The sequence below is a fragment of the Panthera leo genome, chromosome C1, assembly GCF_018350215.1.
Source record: "Panthera leo isolate Ple1 chromosome C1, P.leo_Ple1_pat1.1, whole genome shotgun sequence".
Lineage (NCBI taxonomy): Eukaryota > Metazoa > Chordata > Mammalia > Carnivora > Felidae > Panthera > Panthera leo.
In genome coordinates this window covers 219,795,564-219,814,356 of record NC_056686.1, presented here as the reverse complement: position 1 = coordinate 219,814,356, position 18,793 = coordinate 219,795,564, and the positions used below count along the sequence as shown (strand labels likewise).

Genomic DNA, 18,793 nt, shown 5'->3' with positions numbered 1-18,793 from the left:
GCGGGTTCTTGTCCTGGTAGCAAATTGCTCGCGAGCCGTGGGGCGTGTGTTGCATTGTGTGTCTGTGGGGTATGAAATGGGAGGGGAATGATGCCTTTGAGTAGACGAGCTGAACGCAGAGGCTTTTTGAGCAGTCGGCCCGGGGACGGCTGCCAAGGCCGCGCTGTGCGGACCCCGGCCTCGGCTTCCCCCCCTTGGCTGGGGTGAACACGCTTCCTGTGGTGGCGCCTCCCCTGCTAGGCTCTTTTGCTTTTGCTTGTCTGGAAAGGCTCTGAGAAACATTCCTCCTTCATCTCCTCGGTCCGTAAGACGGTATAGCCTGTGCTGAAGCTGCCTGTTCCCTGAGGTGCCTCACTTTCCTCTCAATACCAGGAGGATGGACTCAGGAGGCTCATTTATGGAGCAGGAGGAGTGAGCTGCCCTGGGTGGGGGTGGGGGTGGGGGGCGGTGTGCCACCTTATTCCCGGTGACGCTCAGCGTGGGACTGATTCTGGGCTGTAGACGGGTCTTCGTGGTTCAACCCAATATGTCCCTGACTGTTAGGAAGACTTGGACAGAGTTTATGGGTGGCGAGTAAGCCGGGTGGCGTGGAGTTTCCAGGGGAGTTTGGGAAATGCCAGATCAAACAAGAATAGGGCTAGAGAGTTTCTCTCATTCCAGGATTCCGAATGCTCAGGATTTCTGCGTCCATTGGGAATTGCCCAGTGAGGGAGTCGTCACGACTTCCCCAAAGTTACGTGATCAAGGTCCCTCACCCCATTTTTTCTTTCAACGTATCGCCATTCACGGAGTCTGGGAGCCCTCCCTTGAACCCCTGCGCCCCTGGGTCTGCGTCTCCCCAGGCCCCTCCGACCACCCTCCCTTCCCAGCTCCCCCCCCTGCCACCACCCCTCCCGGCAGCCCCCGTCAGTCCTGCCCCCTGCTGCTGCTGCTGCTGCTGCTGCTGCTGGGGGGCTGGGAGGGGTTTCTCCATTTGCTGGAGGTGGAGTGAGACTCGTGCTCACCCCCAGGTGCATCTTACCAGGTTTATGTCTATTCGGAGGCCTTGGGTATTTGTTTTTTCTCTCCCGTTGTAGCCCCCTCAGAGAGTTCTGAACCCCCTGGTCTGGGGGTTTGTAACAGGGTACAGCTGGGCCCCAAGGAGATGGCAGCCCTCCCGGAGCCCGCCTGCCGCGCCAGCCCCTCCGACCTCCCAGCTCCACCAGCCACCCAGCCGTGGTGGGAGACATACCTGTACCTAAGATTTCTTCAGTGTCGGACTGTTGTTACTTTGTTTCCTGAAATAGGAAAAGGCGGTTTAACAGAAAAGAAACTGTGTACCCGGAGCCCAGGCTGCCTGCTGGGGTCCCTTCTTTGGCTCAGGTATATTCCATTTTGGGGAACACCGCTAGCGAGGCGCTGATGCGGAGACTAGCATTTTAGTGTCTGTGCACCCACTTGACCGACTGTGAGTCACGGGGAGAAGGAGAGTGGAAGGGACAGGTACGTGTTTGGCCAAGCAGGTGTCGAATTGCACACCGCGGTCTTTCCCTGGCAGTCAGTAATGCAAAAGCTAAGGTGTGTGGTTACTGGTTGGTCTGTCGGAGCGACTGGGGTGAGGACTCTTCTGTTTGGAAAGCATATAATGTACTCGGGCAGTACATTATGTGATAACTCCTGTGAGTCCCTTGGGCCCTTTGGGGAAAGAACCTGGCTGTGAGTAAATAAAAAGTAGAGATTTACTATATTTGCAGTTACATATGTGCACCTGTCATTGATGTCCCCTGCTTCCCAATTCACAGGTGCTGTGTGAACCACACGTACTGTGTGAACATGCATAACCAGAGACCCTCTAAGCACCCACCGTGTGACCCCCAGCACCCACTGTGTGGTCTCCCCCGCACCCACCATGCCTGGCTTGACCAGTCTGTGCGTGTTCAGGTGCACACGTACGTGCACACAGTTTCTAAGTGGAGTGTCCGTACGGGGCTGGACATTTGGACAAACACACGAGACAGCCTGGCTCAGCCCACAGGGCTGTGGCACCCCACAGGGCTCAGCCCCCAGGGCCGCCTTTGCCCCGTTACCCTGTGAGCTATACGCAGAACACCGTGTGGGCCTCCTCCCTGAGATGGCACCTGTTCGGGGTTTTCTTGACGCTCGTGCTTTCACAGCTCTCTTTGAAGCAGATGTCCTGGTGCACCTTGTAGACTCTCTTATACCTGCGTCACAAGAAAGTTCTGTGAAGCCAGAAACTAGAGCAGGATGTTGCCCAGCTGCCTCACCTAGGCTTCACGGGCCCACAGTGACTGACCGTGCACGTGTTCGAGGGACAGGTCATTATTTTCTAAATAAAACTTTATCTCACGTGGGTGTAATAAAGTGTCCAACATAAAAGTCATATAATTAAAAAAAGATTGACTGCCCTGAGGCATAATGTACATAAGATACACCCATTTTAAATATGCATTTTGAGAAATGTGGGCAAAAAAATGATATTAAGACGTGAGAGGAGAAATTTCAAGCACGTGTTTTGCGGAAGCCTTGATACAGTACGACTTTTCTGTCTCAGGGGAAGTTCTTGGAGAAGTTTGAGAGCCTTGAAGATGCAGGTGCTTGCCACGGACAGTGTAGACTCCAGCCCTGCCTCCCATTTATTAACTAGTCTACTTGGAGTGTGTGTCTGGAACTTAGGCCTCAGTTTTGTGTGAAACGGGAATTATTCGTGTTACCTCTCACAGATTTGTAGACAGTAATGAACAGGAAAGTGTTTGTTGTTAAAGCTCTCAAATGTCAGAGCTGTTGGAAAGGGAGATCCAGGGAGTTTGATGGGCAGACCTCCAACTCATGTTCAGTCTAGGAGAGCCCTTGGGACTTAAAGCCTTTGGTTAAGTCTTACACTTGTGGCCACCAGGGAGTAACAAGATCTGGAGTTAACCCCCTAATACGAACAACTGGAGAACATGGACAAAATGTAAGCAGCAGTTTTCAGATGTTAGAAAACATACAGTACAAGACTGTGATGCTTGAGACAAGGGACACGTGAAATGAGCCCTGTAACCCCTGAATTCAGTCTGGAGGCATGTTTTGGACTGCACTGCAGGGTGGCGGGGGGGAGGGGTGGTGCACTGCAGGGTGGTGGCAGTGGGGGGGGGGGAGGCGCGCGGGAGCCAAGCAGTGGTCACACTGAGTTGAGGGAACAGAGGTGAGAATTGAGGAGGTAGAGGCAGCTGTGGTCTGTGGGGCAGAGCACTGGGGAGGAGGGAGCTATGTAGAGGACGAGCTGAAGCCTGGAGAAGGGTCCCTTTGAAAATTAAGCTGTGCACACGTGTGGTAGAGTCCCCTGAGGCTGGGCAGGGGGAACTACCGAGAAGCTGAACAACCGAGCTAGAGCAATCTTCTATCCATAAGATAGAAGCTCCAGAAAGACCATGGTTTAGAAGGAGGGAAAATGAAGACAAATCACCCTAAAACAGCCTTCAAAAAGATCAAACTAAAATCAGCTGCCTTGTAGAACATAACTAAAGGTTCTTGGAAATACACACAAAAAAAACTTAGCACTCAGTAACATAAAGTTCACAATGTCCAGCATCCAACAAAAAATTACAAGACATTCAAAGACTCATACAAAGTATCAAGAAAATGTGACCCGTGAACAACAAACAATAATTGAATAGAAAGACACTCAGACGGGAGTGCAATGGCAGGAAGACCAGACAAGGACCATAAAACGTGTCACAGATTTGCTCCCATACGTTCTGTGATCTGAAGGAAAACAGAAGCAGTGAGGGTGGAGAGGAAAGACGTGCGAAAAGACTAGATTGGATTTCCAGAGATGACGAAGTGAAGATTTTGCTGAGTGAGTGGGATTGATGGCAGGTGAGACCGTGCAGAAGGAAAGATCATGGAGCTCAAAGGCACAGCCGTGGAATCGATCTACAGTGAAGTAGAAGAAAGGCTGGAAATGATGAAAAGCACCTTGGGGAGCTGAAGGGACTATGTCAGTCTAGCACCTGCATGATTGGAGTCACGGGACAGGAGAGAAATGGAGGGACGGTAAGGATACCTGAAGAATAAGGGCCCGAACCCCAGAGATACAAGAAGCCCAACAAACTCCTGAGAGCAAACCATGTACACGAGCACGTCCAAATGCAGCACACTTAGGTTTCCCAGAGACGGTAGAAGAGACATAAAAGCAGCCATGGTGGGGGGGGGGGTCACGTCACACTGGGGGAGAAGAGTGAGTGCAGCCTGGGGCGCCTGGGTGGCTCAGTCTGGTAAATGTCCGACTTCGGCTCAGGTCACGATCTCCTGGTTTGTGAGTTCGAGCCCCGTGTTGGGCTCTGTGCAGACAGCCCAGAGCCTGGAGCTGCTTCAGATTCTGTCTCTGTCTCTCTGTCTCTCTGTCTGCCCTCTCCCACTTGAGTTCTGTCTCTCTGTCTCAAAAATAAATAAGCATTAAAAAAAAAAAATGAGTGCAGTCTTCCTGAGACCACGCAAGTCACAGTACAAGGAGGGGCCGCTCTAAAGCGCCAAAAGGAAAAACACAACTGTCAGCCAGGAATTCTACATTCAGCAAATACATCCTTCAAAAATGAAGGCGAAATAACCCTTTCCAGACAAAAGCAGAGAGAGTTCACCGCCAGCAGGCCTGCACTGTAAGAAGGGCCACAGGAAGTTGTTCAGGCAAATGGTGCCTGAGGGCGTCTTGGGTCTGTAGGAAGGAACACCAGGCGCTGGGGATGAGCATGGGAGGGAGCACAAAAGACTTGACTCTCAACGGTTTTTCAGAAGGTAACTGTCCTTTGAGAGCCGGCACACCATACTGTATGGTTCCGACTGGAAGTAAAACGTCCGGCTACGGTCGTTGACAGCCCGAGGGGAAGTGAGCCTGCGGTAGCGGGAGCCTTCCATTATCCTGAGCTTGTGTGGCAGCGGTTAAAGGTATGTTGTGCTGAGCTGAAAATGCATATTGTGAGTCCCACAGGCGTAGTCACCACAGAACATTCGACCAAGCAAGTATTATCAGTGAACCAACCGCAGTGGTAAAACAGAATCCTAGGAAGTAATTGGTCCGAACGTAGGCAGGAAAAGAGAGAAAAAGGAACAGCGATCAGATGGGACAGATAGAAAACGCACAGCAATACGGTGGATTTACACCCAGTCACGCCGGTCATCACGGCAACATGTAGCTGGTGTCAACACCCCAGTAAAAACCAGAGGCGTCAGACTGGATGTAAAGCAAGACCCCCACGTGCTGAACACGAGAAAGTCACTTCCGGACACGTGGTCAGGGTGAGAGGATGGAGAGCTGTTGACGGGCGGGTGGGCCTAGCAGGCACCGGTGTCTCTGGCTCAGTTGGGAGACGGGGGACGCTGCAGGTTAGGGCTGCCGTTCCACAGAACCAAACTCAGATGGTCTGTGCACATGGATCCACGCGCGCCAGTGCAGCTCAGCACGCCTGTGTGCTCCTGCCGTGTGCAAGGCCTGGCTTCCGGTCCACGTTCGGAGCAAACCTACCTGGCCTTCCCGCATCCCATCCAGAGTGCTCTTTAGACACGTAACCAAACAGGTCACTCCTCCGCTCGGCATCCTCGGTAGCTCCCGTTTCAGAACACGTGCCAGCGTCCTTCCAAGGGCCTCCAGAACCCTGCTGGGTTCCTGCTGGCCCACCTGACCACCACTTCCCCTGGCTCCCCTCCAGCCCCACTGGCCTCCTTGCCGGTGCTCAGACAGGCAGACGTGTTCCTGGTTTAGGGCCTTGGCGACTGATACTTTGACTTTCTGGAATGTTCTCCCCTCAGGTATCCCTCACCCCCTCCGTGTCTGTTCAATGTCGTGTTTCCACGAGGCTTCCCGTGACACCCTGTGTGATGCTACAGCTGGCCCCTCCCCGTCCCCCAACCCTGGCTCTCCTGGCCCCACCTGTTCATCTTTTCCCCAGCCCTACATAACATGCTCCTGCTGCTGGTGTCCTGTCTCATCGAAAGTGGAAGGATGTCGAGGGCAGGACTTTGGCCACTTCTGCTCACGGGCATGTGCCGAGTCTGTTTGTTAACCAAATACATTGTAAGTATGACCCAAAGGGCCACAGGGTGTTAGCAAGAAAGGTCCTGTGAGATGAGCCGGGCCAGCTCTCCCTCTGCAACCCATTTTACAGATGGGGAAGCCAAGGCGTGAACGTCATGACCTAATGGCAGGACGGAGACGTGCGTTCTCCTGTGCGGTTGCTTATCTTTCCTGGGGGCTCGGAGGCAGAGAGGAGGGGACGTCATTTCCTGACACCGATGTACATGTTGCCCTGCCGTCCAGTGAGGGGGTGGGGTGATGCCACTCAAGGGTGCGGGAGAGGAAGGTCCAAGGGGTCAGGAGCCAGGGGACCAGGGTTCCCTGCACGGACTCGACAAGCTATTCAGCCGTCTGCTTCAGCTTCCTGATGTGTTACATGGAGGGAATGGGTGCAAGCCCCTGTGTGACCTCGACCCCCAGAGCTCCTTGGGGCTTCTAAGGGTGGGCGAGCTGGGCTTTGTGAAAGCACTTCTGGAAGCCGGGAACTTTCCACAAATGTGGTGAGAGCAGGAAAGAAACTTACACGTGGTGGCAGGCTCCTCCTTCCCAGACGGGCACGGCCTTGGTCTCGGAGAAGAGCCTAGTGCAGGGCTGCGGCACCTTGGTGCAGGCTGCCGGCACAGAGGGAGGGAGAGGGCCGAGGCTTGGCCCTGAGGTCGCACCCCTCCCACAAGTGCGGGGTTGCCCTGGCCCCTGGCAGCCCCAGGCTGTCGGCTCTGCCCGGCCACGGGGGTGAGCAGCTGCTGTGGAGACTTCGTCCACCCCCCCCCCCCCCTTCAGTCCCAGATTCTTTTCAGTGGGGGAGGCCTGTGGCTCTTCTCCCTCCTGCTGCCATGTCTGGCCCCTGCTCCCACCTCTGGCTCTGGGGATGCTCCATGTCCCTTGCTTTCTGACTGTCCCCAGCCTCCCCTGTTCTCTGGGCAGCACCCCTCACCCTGGTGCTTCGGAACAAACTGCGCCTCAATATCCCTACCTGGGCACCGGGGTCTGGGGCACCAAAGCTGGGCCCCCATCCTGGCACCTGGAGGTCGGAGGTCCTTGTGGCAAGCCCACCCTGGGCCCAGGGTTCCCATCACAGTTGGCTGTGACAGGTGATTTGAGGCCTGGGTCCCCACAGGAGGGAGCAGCCCCCGACTTACCCAGCTCACAGCGTCTGCCTTTGAACCCTGGGCTGCAGTCACAGCTGTGGGTGTCCACACCTGGCACGCAGGTGCCTCCGTTCTGACAGGGGTTTTCTGAACAGTTCCCAGGAGTGTCTGCGAACAAGCCATGAGCAGTTAGTTGCCGGGACCCCAGAGGAAGGGCTGCCACCATTGCCCCGTGGCTGCCTCCTGCTGTCCGCAGCGCTCCTGGGCCCTGGGGGTGGTCCGCTTTCAAGCGGTCCCAGAGCAGAGGTGGGAAGGTTGGCCTCAGTGTGCTTGTCCCTGACCCTGCACCTCCAGGGAGGGGGATGACTCTGGGGCCCGCAGTACAGAGACACTCCAGCCCCGCTCCGGCCTGCGGTCCCCGCCGCTGCCACCCTGCACTTGGAGCCCCCTCCTTGTCCTCCAGTGCCTGTCCCCAAGTCCCCAGCCAGCCCTCTGCAGGCCTCCATGCCGGTGTCTTCCCCGGCCTCCTCACCGCGCTGCTGGCGGCTGGAGGCAGAGGGTGGTCCGTGCTGCTGCCCGGGAGGGCCAGGCCCGGCTTTTTCCCTTAGACCTGTCCTTTGTTTTCTTTTTCTTTAGCTTTGTCAAGATACCTGCTGTTTTCCTTTTTAACTTAAAAAATCGAGGAACACGAAAGAGTGAGAACTGTGCACAACAACCACTTCCAGTAGCAGAAGGCCCGTCCCCTCTGCATCTCCTCCCACGCCCCCTTCTCAAGACCTCCTCGCGGCTGGGTGCTGACCGCAGGCCTCACACCTCCCTTGGGCCCTCCTGGCCCTTGGGGGCTCTGTGCTGGCTGGTTCTCATTCCTCACTGTATCTACTCCACTTTTCCTCCTTCCTCCCCTGACTCTGCTCTGGGACTTGTCTTCTTGCCTTTCCTGGTGTGCTAAAGGTGAGTCGTCAGCTTTTACAAGAAAGTTTTATTGTTGAAAACTTAGAAATCTATAAAATGTCGAGTATGAAGAGCCCCATGAGCCATCGCTCAGCTTCAGGGATCTTTGGTATCTTGCCAATCTCATTTAATCTATTTCCATTTCTCACTGAAGAATTTTGAAGCAGTTCACAGAAACCATTTCACCTATAAATATAGCAGGTGTCTGATATGTACAGATTTTTATACATTTTTATGTAAGCACAACGCTATTTCTGTGAAATCAGCAGTAGCTCCTTAGTACTGTAAGAAATCGCAGTCCTTGTTCAGGTTTTCCCTGATCATCTTAAAAATGTCATTTCCAGCTGGTCTGATCTAATTAGGAGTCCTAAGGACACACTGCCTTAGTTTGATGTATCTCTCTTTTAATGTGTAACTTTTCGTCTTTCCCCCATCTGCTTTTATTAAAGAAACCAGGTCATTTGTCCTGTAGAATCTCCCTCCTGGACTTATTGCTTTCTTGTGGCACGAACTCATCTCCGATCCCCACATTTCCTGTAAGCTGATCATCAGAGAGAGGGCTTGATAGGGTTCGGTTTCAAGTGGTCTTTGCAGGACTGCTTCCCCCTTCCCCCTTCGCTACTCCAGGAGGCGTGTGATGTCTCTGTCTCCGGTTTTAGCGATGTGGGGATTGCTCACTGCTTCAGCATCGGCAGCCTGATTAATCCAGGAGAAAGTTCTGATAGGCTCTGCACCTGACGGCTTGAGTGTCAGGAGATCTCGAGTCCCAGTTCCGTGATCTCACTAGGGCCGCATCTAACCCCAACTGTAACTCTTCTGCGTTCCTTGGCTGGAAGGCCTCCTGTGAGGACCTGCTTTCCCTTGCCCACTATCTGGTCACCCTGAACTACAGTCCACATAGGCCAGGCCAGACAGAGGCTTCATTCCTGCCCTTTATTTGTACACTTGCAGAGTAAGCGTTGGTCCCCAGCCAGCTCTAAAAGGGACCAGCACATGGTGCTTGCTCTCAGTGCCATCGTCAACTCAGAGATGCTTCTGTATTTGATGGGACTCAGTCTGCAGCTGCCATGAGTCTTCGGTTATCCAGATGCCCCGGTTATCCGTCCTCTGCCTGTGGGAGCCTTTCAGGTCTGTTCTTGTGCTCAGGAGATAAAACCCCAGTTGTCTTTGAAAGCTTGCTTGTTTTACGAGTATGTCCTGGGTATATTTTGTCCATATTCTGCTTCAGTCTTGGAGTCAGCCGCTTCTCCAAAGACCCCTGGTTCCTTTAATTGGAGGGTGGCGTCTAGAACCCACGGTCTGGGCGGCCAAGGTGCTCACTGCTCCTGGGGTGTCAGTGCTTCAGGCCTTTTCAGTGGACGGAACTAGGAACTTAGATTTAAAAATAAAAGTAAACAAATTGTGAGTTTATATCAATATTTAGTTAAGAAGGGAGACACAGGGATTTTACTTCTTTGATTTTATGTTGTCTCTCTCTACACTGAAAATCTTGGTGGCATTAACATAATTATTTTCGTTATCCCACGGTGTACATGTAACAATTCTAAATAGTACCACTGTTTCTACTAACATTGAGACTATTGAGTACAGCCTTAAATTTCTCTCAATTCTTCTCGTAATAAGAGTTCTTCTTATTAAATATATCCTTCTAGGAATGAATAGTCAGAAGGCTGTTTTTAAAATCACTTGAAATGATACTTTTTTCCTGTCTGGTTATGCCATCAACATGGTAAATAGGTTTATTTATTTCAGTTTGTTTTCAGTTTTTAGGTGTTGCTTTTTCTGTGTGTCATTTGGAAAAAAAACACTTTCTTCGTTCTAAAATAAAAACTATAAAGATACATTCAGGGAAGTCTAGCATCCACCACCATCCCTTTACTTCCTTGTTCTAATTTCCTTCCTCATACAACCATTTTTGTTAGTTTTATTTCTTTTTAAATATAAGAAAATAGGTGTATTCGTATATCCCTTCCCCACTTTTCTACACAAAAGAGATACTGAAAACACTGGTCTGCACGTTACGTTTTAATAATAGCTTTATTGAGATATAGTTTAAATACCATACGGTTCACCCATTTTAAGTGTGTAGTTTATTAGTTTTTAGCATATTCAGAGATAGGTGCATCCATCGCGACAGTCAATTTTAGAACGTTTTTGTCATTTCAGAAAGAAACCCCACATCCCTTAGCTGTCATCCCCCACGCTACGCTTGTACCCCCGGGCGGTCACCCCCTCTACTCGCCTCTACTCACACCCCCAGTCCCAGGCAGCCGCTGACTCTACTGTCACTGTCGAGTTCCCTATTCCGCACTTTCATGTGAGTGGAACCATATTATATAGAGTCTACTGTGAGTAGCTTCTTTTACTTAGTATGACGTTTTCCAGGTTTACCTACGTTGTGGCCTGTGCCAGTACTTCATTCCTTTTTATGGCCGAATCATGTTCCACTGTGTGGACCACGTTCCGTGTATCCGTTCGCCAGTTGGTAGACATTTGGGACGTTTCCATCTTTCGGGGATGGTGAATGATGTTCTTATGAGCATTCGTGCACAAGTCCCTGTGTGGGCATCTGTTTTCATTTCTCTCGGGTACATACCTAGGAGTGGTGGAATTTTCTGGGTCATATAATTCTGTTCAGTGCTTTGAGGAACTGCCAGACCGTGTTCCCCCCAGCCCCGCCATGCTGCACCTGTCTTCCCTCAACCTGCTGCACCTGCCTTCCCCCGACGCACTGCACCTGCCTTCCCCCCACGCGCTGCACCTGTCCTCCCCTCCCCCCCCCCCCCCCCGCCCCGTGCTGCACCTGCCTTCCCCCGTCATGCTGCACCACTCTACGTGCCCACCAGCAGTTTCTCCACATCCTCACCGGTGCTCATTGTCATCTTTTCGTTCTAGCCATCCTGCAGGTGTGAGGTGGCATCTCACTGTGGTCTTGACTAGCGTTTCCCTGATGCCTAATGATGTCAAACATCTTTTCGTGGGCTTCTTGGCCATTTGTGTATCATCCTTCTAGAAATAAGTGTTTAGATCCTTTTGTCTGTTTCTTAATAGGGTTATCTTTTATTCAGGCAAAGTTATTCTTTATATAGTTTGAATACAAATGCCTTTCAGGTATATGTTTGCAGATATCGTCTCTCATTCTCTGGGCTGTCTTCTCCCTGATAACGTCCTTTGAAGCACAAAAAGCTTTACATTTTGATGAGTCCAATCTGCCTTTTTTTCTTTTGTTGCTCAGGCTGTTGGCGTCTATCTAAAGTCTTTTGCCAAATCCAAGGTCATGAAGATTTACCCCTGTGTTTTTTCCTGAGAGTTTTACAGTTTTTGCTCTTAGATTTAAGTAGTTGGTCTGTTGGGTTAATTTTGTGTATGGTGTGAAGTTGAGGTCTGACTTCATTCTTCTGCATGTGGACGTCCAGGGTTCCCAGCTCCCATGTGTCAAAAGCTGTTCTTTCCCCCATTGAATGGTCTTGGCCTCCTTGTTGAAATCAGTTGACCACAGACATATGGGTTTATTTCTTGGCTTTCAGTTCTGTTCTGTTGGTTATAAGCCTGTCCTTGTGCCAGTATCACACTGACCTATTACCGTTGCTCTGTGGTAAGTTTTGACGACGGGGTGTATGGGTCTTTCTGCTTTTTAAAGATCGTGTTTGTTATTCCGGGTCCCTTCCAATTCCATATGGAATTTAGACTCTATACACCATGTCCACAGGTATCTTATGGCAAGCTTACAGAACATGGCAGTGCGCAGGCCTGTGTGGAGCCCGTGAGCCTCTGCCGGCTACCCTCACCCTTTGTGATCGGGACACCAGGCTGCAGAGACTGACTGATGTTCGCTCCTCTCTTGGGCAGCTGAGGCCCTACGCCTGCAGTTCATGCAGCAGTGGGATTTTTCACCGGGGCACTGCCCACTGTAGCCTCATCTTGTGAAGTCAGCCCACTGAATCCCGAGTTTATTGTGACCTACGCACCCTTTAACAGAGGTGGCTGTTTTGAACGGGGTGGGGAATGGGTATGGCTGCGCTCTGGGGTGGTGGCAGTGGGAGGCTCCTACGTGATGATAAGTCACAGAGTAAAGAGGTGTAAGTTCTGCCCTTGCTGCTGTCACCCAAGGATGGAGACTGCCTGCCTGTCTCTGGTATGCAGGGGATAAAACCGGGAGAACCCCCAAATCCTGCTGGGGTGAGAATTTGGAGAAAACAGGAAGAATTTGACTAGCCTCAGTGGCCACTCCAGACCTCTGTAGGGGCAGGTTATGATCTTGGGGATCCTCCTCCTCTCCATGAACTTCCCCTGGGAGCTCAAAGGTGCACCCCTAACCCGGAGAGCTGCCTGGTGAAGAAACACCAATCAAGAGTGTTAATTGTAGTCTTTGGGTGTCTAGGGCTCTCTGGGGATCCTCCTTTCCTTGAGAAAGAAAAGTCTAAGAGCTTCCGGAGAAAATGAGCAGATATCCTACAAGGAAACAGGAATAAGATTGACACCCATTGACAGCAGTGCTGGACAGATGACAGGGGACTAATGTTTGAAGAACTGAAAGGTAGACAACCTTTGAACCTCGAATTTTATACCGACTCAAATTGTCTGTCAAATGTGACAGCTACTAAGAGCATTTTCAGGCATGTAGGGCCAAATCCCAAGTGCTTTGTGGGACTCCACAAGATGGTTATAGACTTAAAAACATTTTTTTTTTAATGTTTATTTATTTTGGAGAGAGAGAGAGAGAGAGCACGAGCAGGGGAAGGGCAGAGAGAGAGAGGGAGACACAGAAACCGAAGCAGGCTCCAGGCCCTGAGTTTCAGCACAAAGCCTGACACGGGGCTCGAACCCACAAACCATGAGATCATGACCTGAGCCGAAGTCTGGCGCTCAACCTACTGAGCCACCCAAGTGCCCCTGGTTATAAACTTTTATAGAAAGACAGAGGACCAAGAACAGCCAACACTGAAGGTCGGAGTGAGTGGGTGGGCCCTGAGGGATAGCATGCCTTACCAAAGATAGCGCCATTAAAATCGTGGTGTTGGCTTCAGGAAGGCAAAACAGTGGAACAGAGCGGTGGACCCAGAGCCTTTGGTCAAGACCAGTGAAAAGACGCTTGACCGTATCCTCATTCAAGACACAAATCCAGATCCCAAGGGGTGTGCCTCATCCCCATTCCACTGGCAGAATCTGGAAACCCTGCCAGATCAGTTTTAGAGAGACTGGCTTAACCACACTCTTGATCATAGCTGGAGGGAGTATGAACTCACGCCCCCACTTAGAAAACAGGTTCGCACTCTTGAGTGACTTGGGCTTTCACAGATCCCAAGCCCAGCGTTTCTACTCTTGCACGTGTGCCAGGGGATACATGTAGGAACTTGATAGTGATGCTGCCAGTGACAGCCCAACACGACCCAGGTGCCCTCTGGGCAAAGAGTGGACAAGGCTGCGGCGAATTCACTCGTGCGTGAATGAGCTGTGGCCGCGAACGACAGCTCTGACCGACCTTACTGACAGTCCGGGAGGATGTGCACGGCAGACACCTTGTAACTAAAAAACCTCAACTGTTGAGGCAAACATGGGTATGTGTGAGGCCCCCTCCCCACCGCCCACCCTGCAGCAGAGCAAAGGGACTTAACACGGAGTCCAGGGGCATGGTTAGCTGGGAGTACAACAGCAAGATACAGGTTACTGTTCGTGTTCTAGTTCACGGGTCGGGTTCCACATCTAAAGGTCACTCATTATCTTAGCAAAAGGTAACTTATTAAACTAAATAAAAGGGGCTGTCACGGTCCCCAAATAGGTGTAACAGGAACCAAAAGCCACAATTAACTTTGCACACCTCGGGATGTTAATGATTTTTTTTCCTGTTGATCACCTGAAACCTCCTTTTGCCCCTCCCCCGCCTGCCTGCGTGGCTCTCGTTAGCAAACACTGCGGATTGCAGTGACATCCGGGGCCAGCTTGAACCCCCGCCTTGAGAAGGAGCGGTAATTCACGTCTCTCTGGTTCCAGAGTTTTATGAAACGCAGCGTCTGATATTGAAAAGGGCTGACTAACACAGACCCTCTGATGACACGGGTGCTTATGTCACTTACAAAACAACAGCAACATAATTTTTACTTTACTCTGGACCCACCTCAACTAATGGGGTCATGCAGACCACCCGCTCGGGGCTCCTCGGGCTGAGGGCAACTCCAGGCACACACACCTTCTGGCGCAGATGCCCTTGATGTGTGCGGGTGTCCTTGGGTCACCCGGGGCAGGCCTGCAGGCGAGACGCACCCTCGGAGGTGGCGTCTCGGGCACTTGGCTCACCGTTCCCGCCTTCCTTGGGGTCTGGTTGGTGGGAGGGCCCAGCCTGGGCCTGTGGTGTGACTTGGGAGAAAGGGCCACTGGGTCCTGCAGGAACGGTCCCCAGAGGGACCCAGCCCCAGGGGTTAGAGCGAGGAGGAAAGGTGGGGCCGGGGTCTGAGTTTGGGTGACGGGCGTGTGTCTCGTAGCTGTCCCGGCTGCCCCTCCGGGACTTCTGCACCCTGCTCAGCACGGTCCTCTGGAGAAGCAAGGGCTGTGCTTTCTGTTGCGGGGGAAGGGGCTGTCCCTCCAGGGCAGGCCTGGGTCGTTTGGGTGAGTGTGCTCCCAGCCTGTTCTCTGGACACAGAGATGTGGGCGCCGCGGCCCGTGTGGTGAGCTTTGCCCACCCTTTCCAGGACGGGGTGTTTGGCTGCTCCTTGGGCAGCTCTGTGTCTCCCGCTTCTTCCCTGTGGGCGGCCCCCTCCTCACCTACGGCCCTGAGGCCCCCTAAGGTGGTCAGCTCTGAAAGTCCACTCCTGCTGACTTACTTTCCGTGTCCTTGTCGCTGCTGCGTTCAGGGAGCTGGAGGGCCAGGCCGACCTGCTCAGGCGCCTGCTTGGGGGCCTCCTCCGTGTTCTCGAGCTGCGCCAGAGCCGTGGGTTCTAGGGGAAACGAGAACGCCCCGGCGTGCTGACCACACAGCCTGCTGCCTCGTGCCCAGGATTGTTCTTGGGTGTCCTTGAGCTGCTTCTCTCCCTCAGGGTGCAGGGATGGCCGTGGCGAGCGCTCGGTGCCCACTTCCCTGCTGCCCCCTCCCCCACTTGGGCAGAGTCCCATGGGCCCCTGCGCTCCCTCCAGCAGGAGAGCTTTCCTCCCTGTCCTGCTGAACCTCACAGCTGCTTTGGTGAAGGTCACCGGTGGCCTGAGGCTGGGCCGAATGTCCTATCCAACCCGGTGGCCCCATCCCTCCAGGTGGCTGATGCTGTGCTGTCCTTCTGTGGTCAAATTCTGCTCTCTTCTCTCTCCACCCCTGCTTCTGGAGGGCTGTGGTGCCTTCTCCACCCCCATCCACCTTCAGGCGGACCTTGTACTTGGCCACCCCTGTGTGCAAGTCTGCTTTTCTGAGGGGTCCCTGCCTGTGTGCTTAATGGCTTTAGGAGGGTGTCCAGACGCAGCCCAGCCTGCGCAGCTGCCCAGACACCTGCCCGGGCCCTTCCTGCTCCTGGTTGCTGTGTGCAGCGAGCCATTCGGCTGCTCCTCTGCTGGCCGCCAGGGCTGCGACACCACCCGCTCATCACTCTCCCTTTTGTTCCCTGGCCCAGGAATGTCTGTGTTGGTTGAAAATCCTCACTAAACTGGTAATCAGGTTCTCTGCCGGGGAATCCATGAGGACGGGCCCTGGTTTACAGCGTCCTGAGGGCCTTCGGGGCAGGGCAGCCAGTGGGCGTGTGGCTCCTGGCCTGCTGTGCCACAGTCTTGGGGAGGACCTGTTGCAGACAGGTTCCTGGCCACCTGCTCCTGCTGAAGCACGTGAGAAGGGGCCAGGCCATCGGGGCCCATCGCCCACGCCCTGTGCTGCTGGGGCCCTGCAGAGAGGCCTGCCGGCCTGCCACGGGTGATCCCACCCATCCAGGCCGAGCAGGATCTGAACCCAAGGCTCTGCCTGGAACACGGGACACGATCTCTTACTGTGGCGGAGAGGTGCAGTCTGCTGACTGTAATGTGCCTGCCGTCACCTGGCTCCTTGTTAAAAGACTCCAGCTGCACAGCTCTGGGTGGGGCCCTGCACTTCTAGAAGCCCCCAGGCGAGGCTGGTGTGCTGGGAGCAGCAACGAGTTAGATGGCGTCACACTCTCCTGCTTAGTGTCGCAAGCCACGTGGGGACTCCTGAAGCAAGGCCAGCTTCTGTGCCTCAGACCGACTTGTGCCCCCGAGCCCTGCCAGCAACCTGCACTTCAGCTCCGGGTCAGGAAGGCTCCTGTGAGCCTGTGCAGGTGTGAGGGCCTGGCCTTGTGCCAGGTCCCTGCTGAAGGTGGCGTCAGGTGTCCGGGTTGGGGGTTGGGTGGGGAGGGTTGTCCTTAAGCTCTCAGGGTGCTGGGGACGAGGGCCGGATGAGGTGGCAGTGAGGCTACAGGGGCTGGCTGAGGCACTCACGTGATCTCACGGTGACCGATTTGCCAGGTGAGCCACCGAACTTGGCACTCACTCGCCCTCTGCCGTCCACAAGCTCCGAGAACCTGCCAAGGGAGTCACCATGCGTCACCACTGTGGGGCTTGTGGCTGGGGCCGCGCGCTCCGGGTGGGGGCGGCTGAGGCTGCACCTGGGGGCCGGGGTCTGAGCTTCAGGGTCGTCACGGTCACTGAGCAGGTGCTCCGGCAGGCGCACGGGGGGCGGTCTGTTTCTGAGCACCCGTGGATGGAGTCCCTCCCTGTGCCAGCGTCTGTCAGCGCCGTCCCTTGGGGCTGCAGGTGGGTGGGAGGAGCGGGTGGCTGCACAAGGCCTGACCCTCCCGGCCCCTCGGAGGGGGAGGACTGAGGAGGGGTGTGTGCATGCCCGAGATCTCGCGGCAGGCTCACGGCTTTCCGAGAAGCCCTGGGCCCTGTCCGCGCCCACCCCCGCCTCCACCCGCTTCCCGTCCCAGGGCTCGCGGGACAAGCTGTCCTGGCCCACCTTGGGCCCAGGCTCTCGCTCTGCAGGGCACGGCCAGCCACTCAGACCTGACGGGACACCTCAGTGAGGCCCCCACCCTGCACACGCCCAGAGCGGGAGGACGAGGCGCCTCCGTGGGTCCTTGTCGCCTGACTGTGCCCTTCAGCCCTCCCTTGGGCAGGTGCATGTAGCCGTGCTGGGTCTGAACCTCTCGGAGCAAGCGTCCACCTCCTGCGTGGTGCCCGCGTGTCTGCTCTCTGGGGCTCTGTTCTGCCTCAGCCACTGTCCACCCCACTGTTCTTTCTTCTCCCTTCGTTGCCCTCACTGCAGCACCTGTCCGGATGTACCGTCTTCCTACAGCTTGAGAACGTGAGCAGGGTTGTGAGGGACCTGGGTGACCCTGCGGGCCACGTCCTCCATGTGGCCTCTCTGAGACTCTGCATTCCTGAGCTCTTCCCACCGTCCATCTGTCTGGGCCTCCCCCAGGCTCCCCTTCCTGTGGCCATCCTGGGCCTCTCTCTCTCCCATTCTGTCCATCGGCTCCTCATGGGTGAGGCCTGGCTGCACGGCCACGCCCCGGGGACAAGGTGAGGAGCAAGATGCTTGTGTCTCCAAATTCCTAGTGTACTGACCTTGTGCCAGCCGCACACAAGTCCTTCCTCCCCCACCGATTTTCACAGCCCCAATTCTCCTGCGTTAACACAGTCCTGTTTTGAGGTTGTCTGTCTGATGTCCGTGGGTCAGTTGTGGTCTGTGCTGGGAGAGGGTCCTGGGGCTGAGCCGTCTCCTGGGCCAGGACGCCACTCCCCAGGGATGGCAGCCCAGGCCGCTGCCCTGCTGGTGGCCCACGGGGAGCACCAGGGGCCAGCCTGCACTCACCATGGCCCCATGGGTCCTGAGCAGACCACGGGGCCTCGTGTGTGTGGCCGTCCCCTCCCCCCAGCCCTGGTAGGGCTGCACTCACAGGTGATGATGTAGAGGTGAGCAGGCTCGCTGTGCAGTTGGTCACCCTCTGCGCTCTGCACGGCTGTCACCGAGAGCTGGTACCGCCGCCCTGGCAGCAGGTCCCTCACCGTGTAGGACGTCAGCCTTCCGTTGGGAACGTAGCGGCTTTTGGTGCTCTGGCTGGTGGTCACGTTGATGACGTATGCCTCCAGCAAGGTACTTGGAGTGGGGGTGTCCCAGACCACGTGGGCAGAGGTGGCCGTGACTCTGGCGGCGGTCAGGTTTGCTGGTGGCAGGGGCCCTGATAGGCACAGAGCAGGGGAGGGAGGTGACGGGGGCCGGCGGGGTCTCCTGCCACCGCCACGTTTACAGATCTGACGTGGATTGCCGAAGCCTCGTGCGAAGCCAAGTCTGGTCATTACGGACAACCTTGTGGTCCTGAAGGATGGTGTGGAGGGGTGTCTGTAGCAGCACGTCCTCCTGCCCGAGATGCACCCCAGAATGCTGCCCGGTGCACCCACGGAGGCCCCCATGCCTGCGCGGCCTGTCAGCGTGTCCTCCTTTTGATCCCCTAAGCCTGGCCATATGCACCTCCTCCTGGGACACATAAGAGGGGCTGGGCTAGACAGGCAGGGAATAATGGGCCAGGGTCCCAGCCTCAGGGTCAGTGCCAGGACTTGAACCTGTGATCACCCTTGCCCCATGGGCCATCCGTATGCCTCCCCACTGGGCAAGGCCCCGCCTAGACCTTCCGTCCTCACCACGCATCCCCCGTGTTCACTGGTCCCCTTGTGCGTGGACCGCACGGCACTCTAGCCCCCTCCCACACGTTGGGCTGGG

At 54.8% G+C, this 18,793-nt stretch overlaps 1 protein-coding gene across 1 annotated transcript in view; it reads right to left on the bottom strand.

The window, feature by feature from the left end:
• Positions 1-18,793, bottom strand: part of SNED1 (sushi, nidogen and EGF like domains 1) — an 87,043-nt gene that overhangs the window by 1,836 nt on the left and 66,414 nt on the right. The window contains exons 23-30 of the mRNA XM_042950815.1: positions 17,973-18,254; positions 16,680-16,821; positions 16,513-16,595; positions 14,907-15,020; positions 7,189-7,305; positions 6,573-6,660; positions 2,118-2,201; positions 1,232-1,277 (exon numbers count right to left, since the gene is read on the bottom strand). Coding sequence (XP_042806749.1) covers positions 1,238-1,277; positions 2,118-2,201; positions 6,573-6,660; positions 7,189-7,305; positions 14,907-15,020; positions 16,513-16,595; positions 16,680-16,821; positions 17,973-18,254 — 950 coding nt within the window. The 3' untranslated portion in view covers positions 1,232-1,237. The remainder of the gene's footprint in view (positions 1-1,231; positions 1,278-2,117; positions 2,202-6,572; positions 6,661-7,188; positions 7,306-14,906; positions 15,021-16,512; positions 16,596-16,679; positions 16,822-17,972; positions 18,255-18,793) is intronic.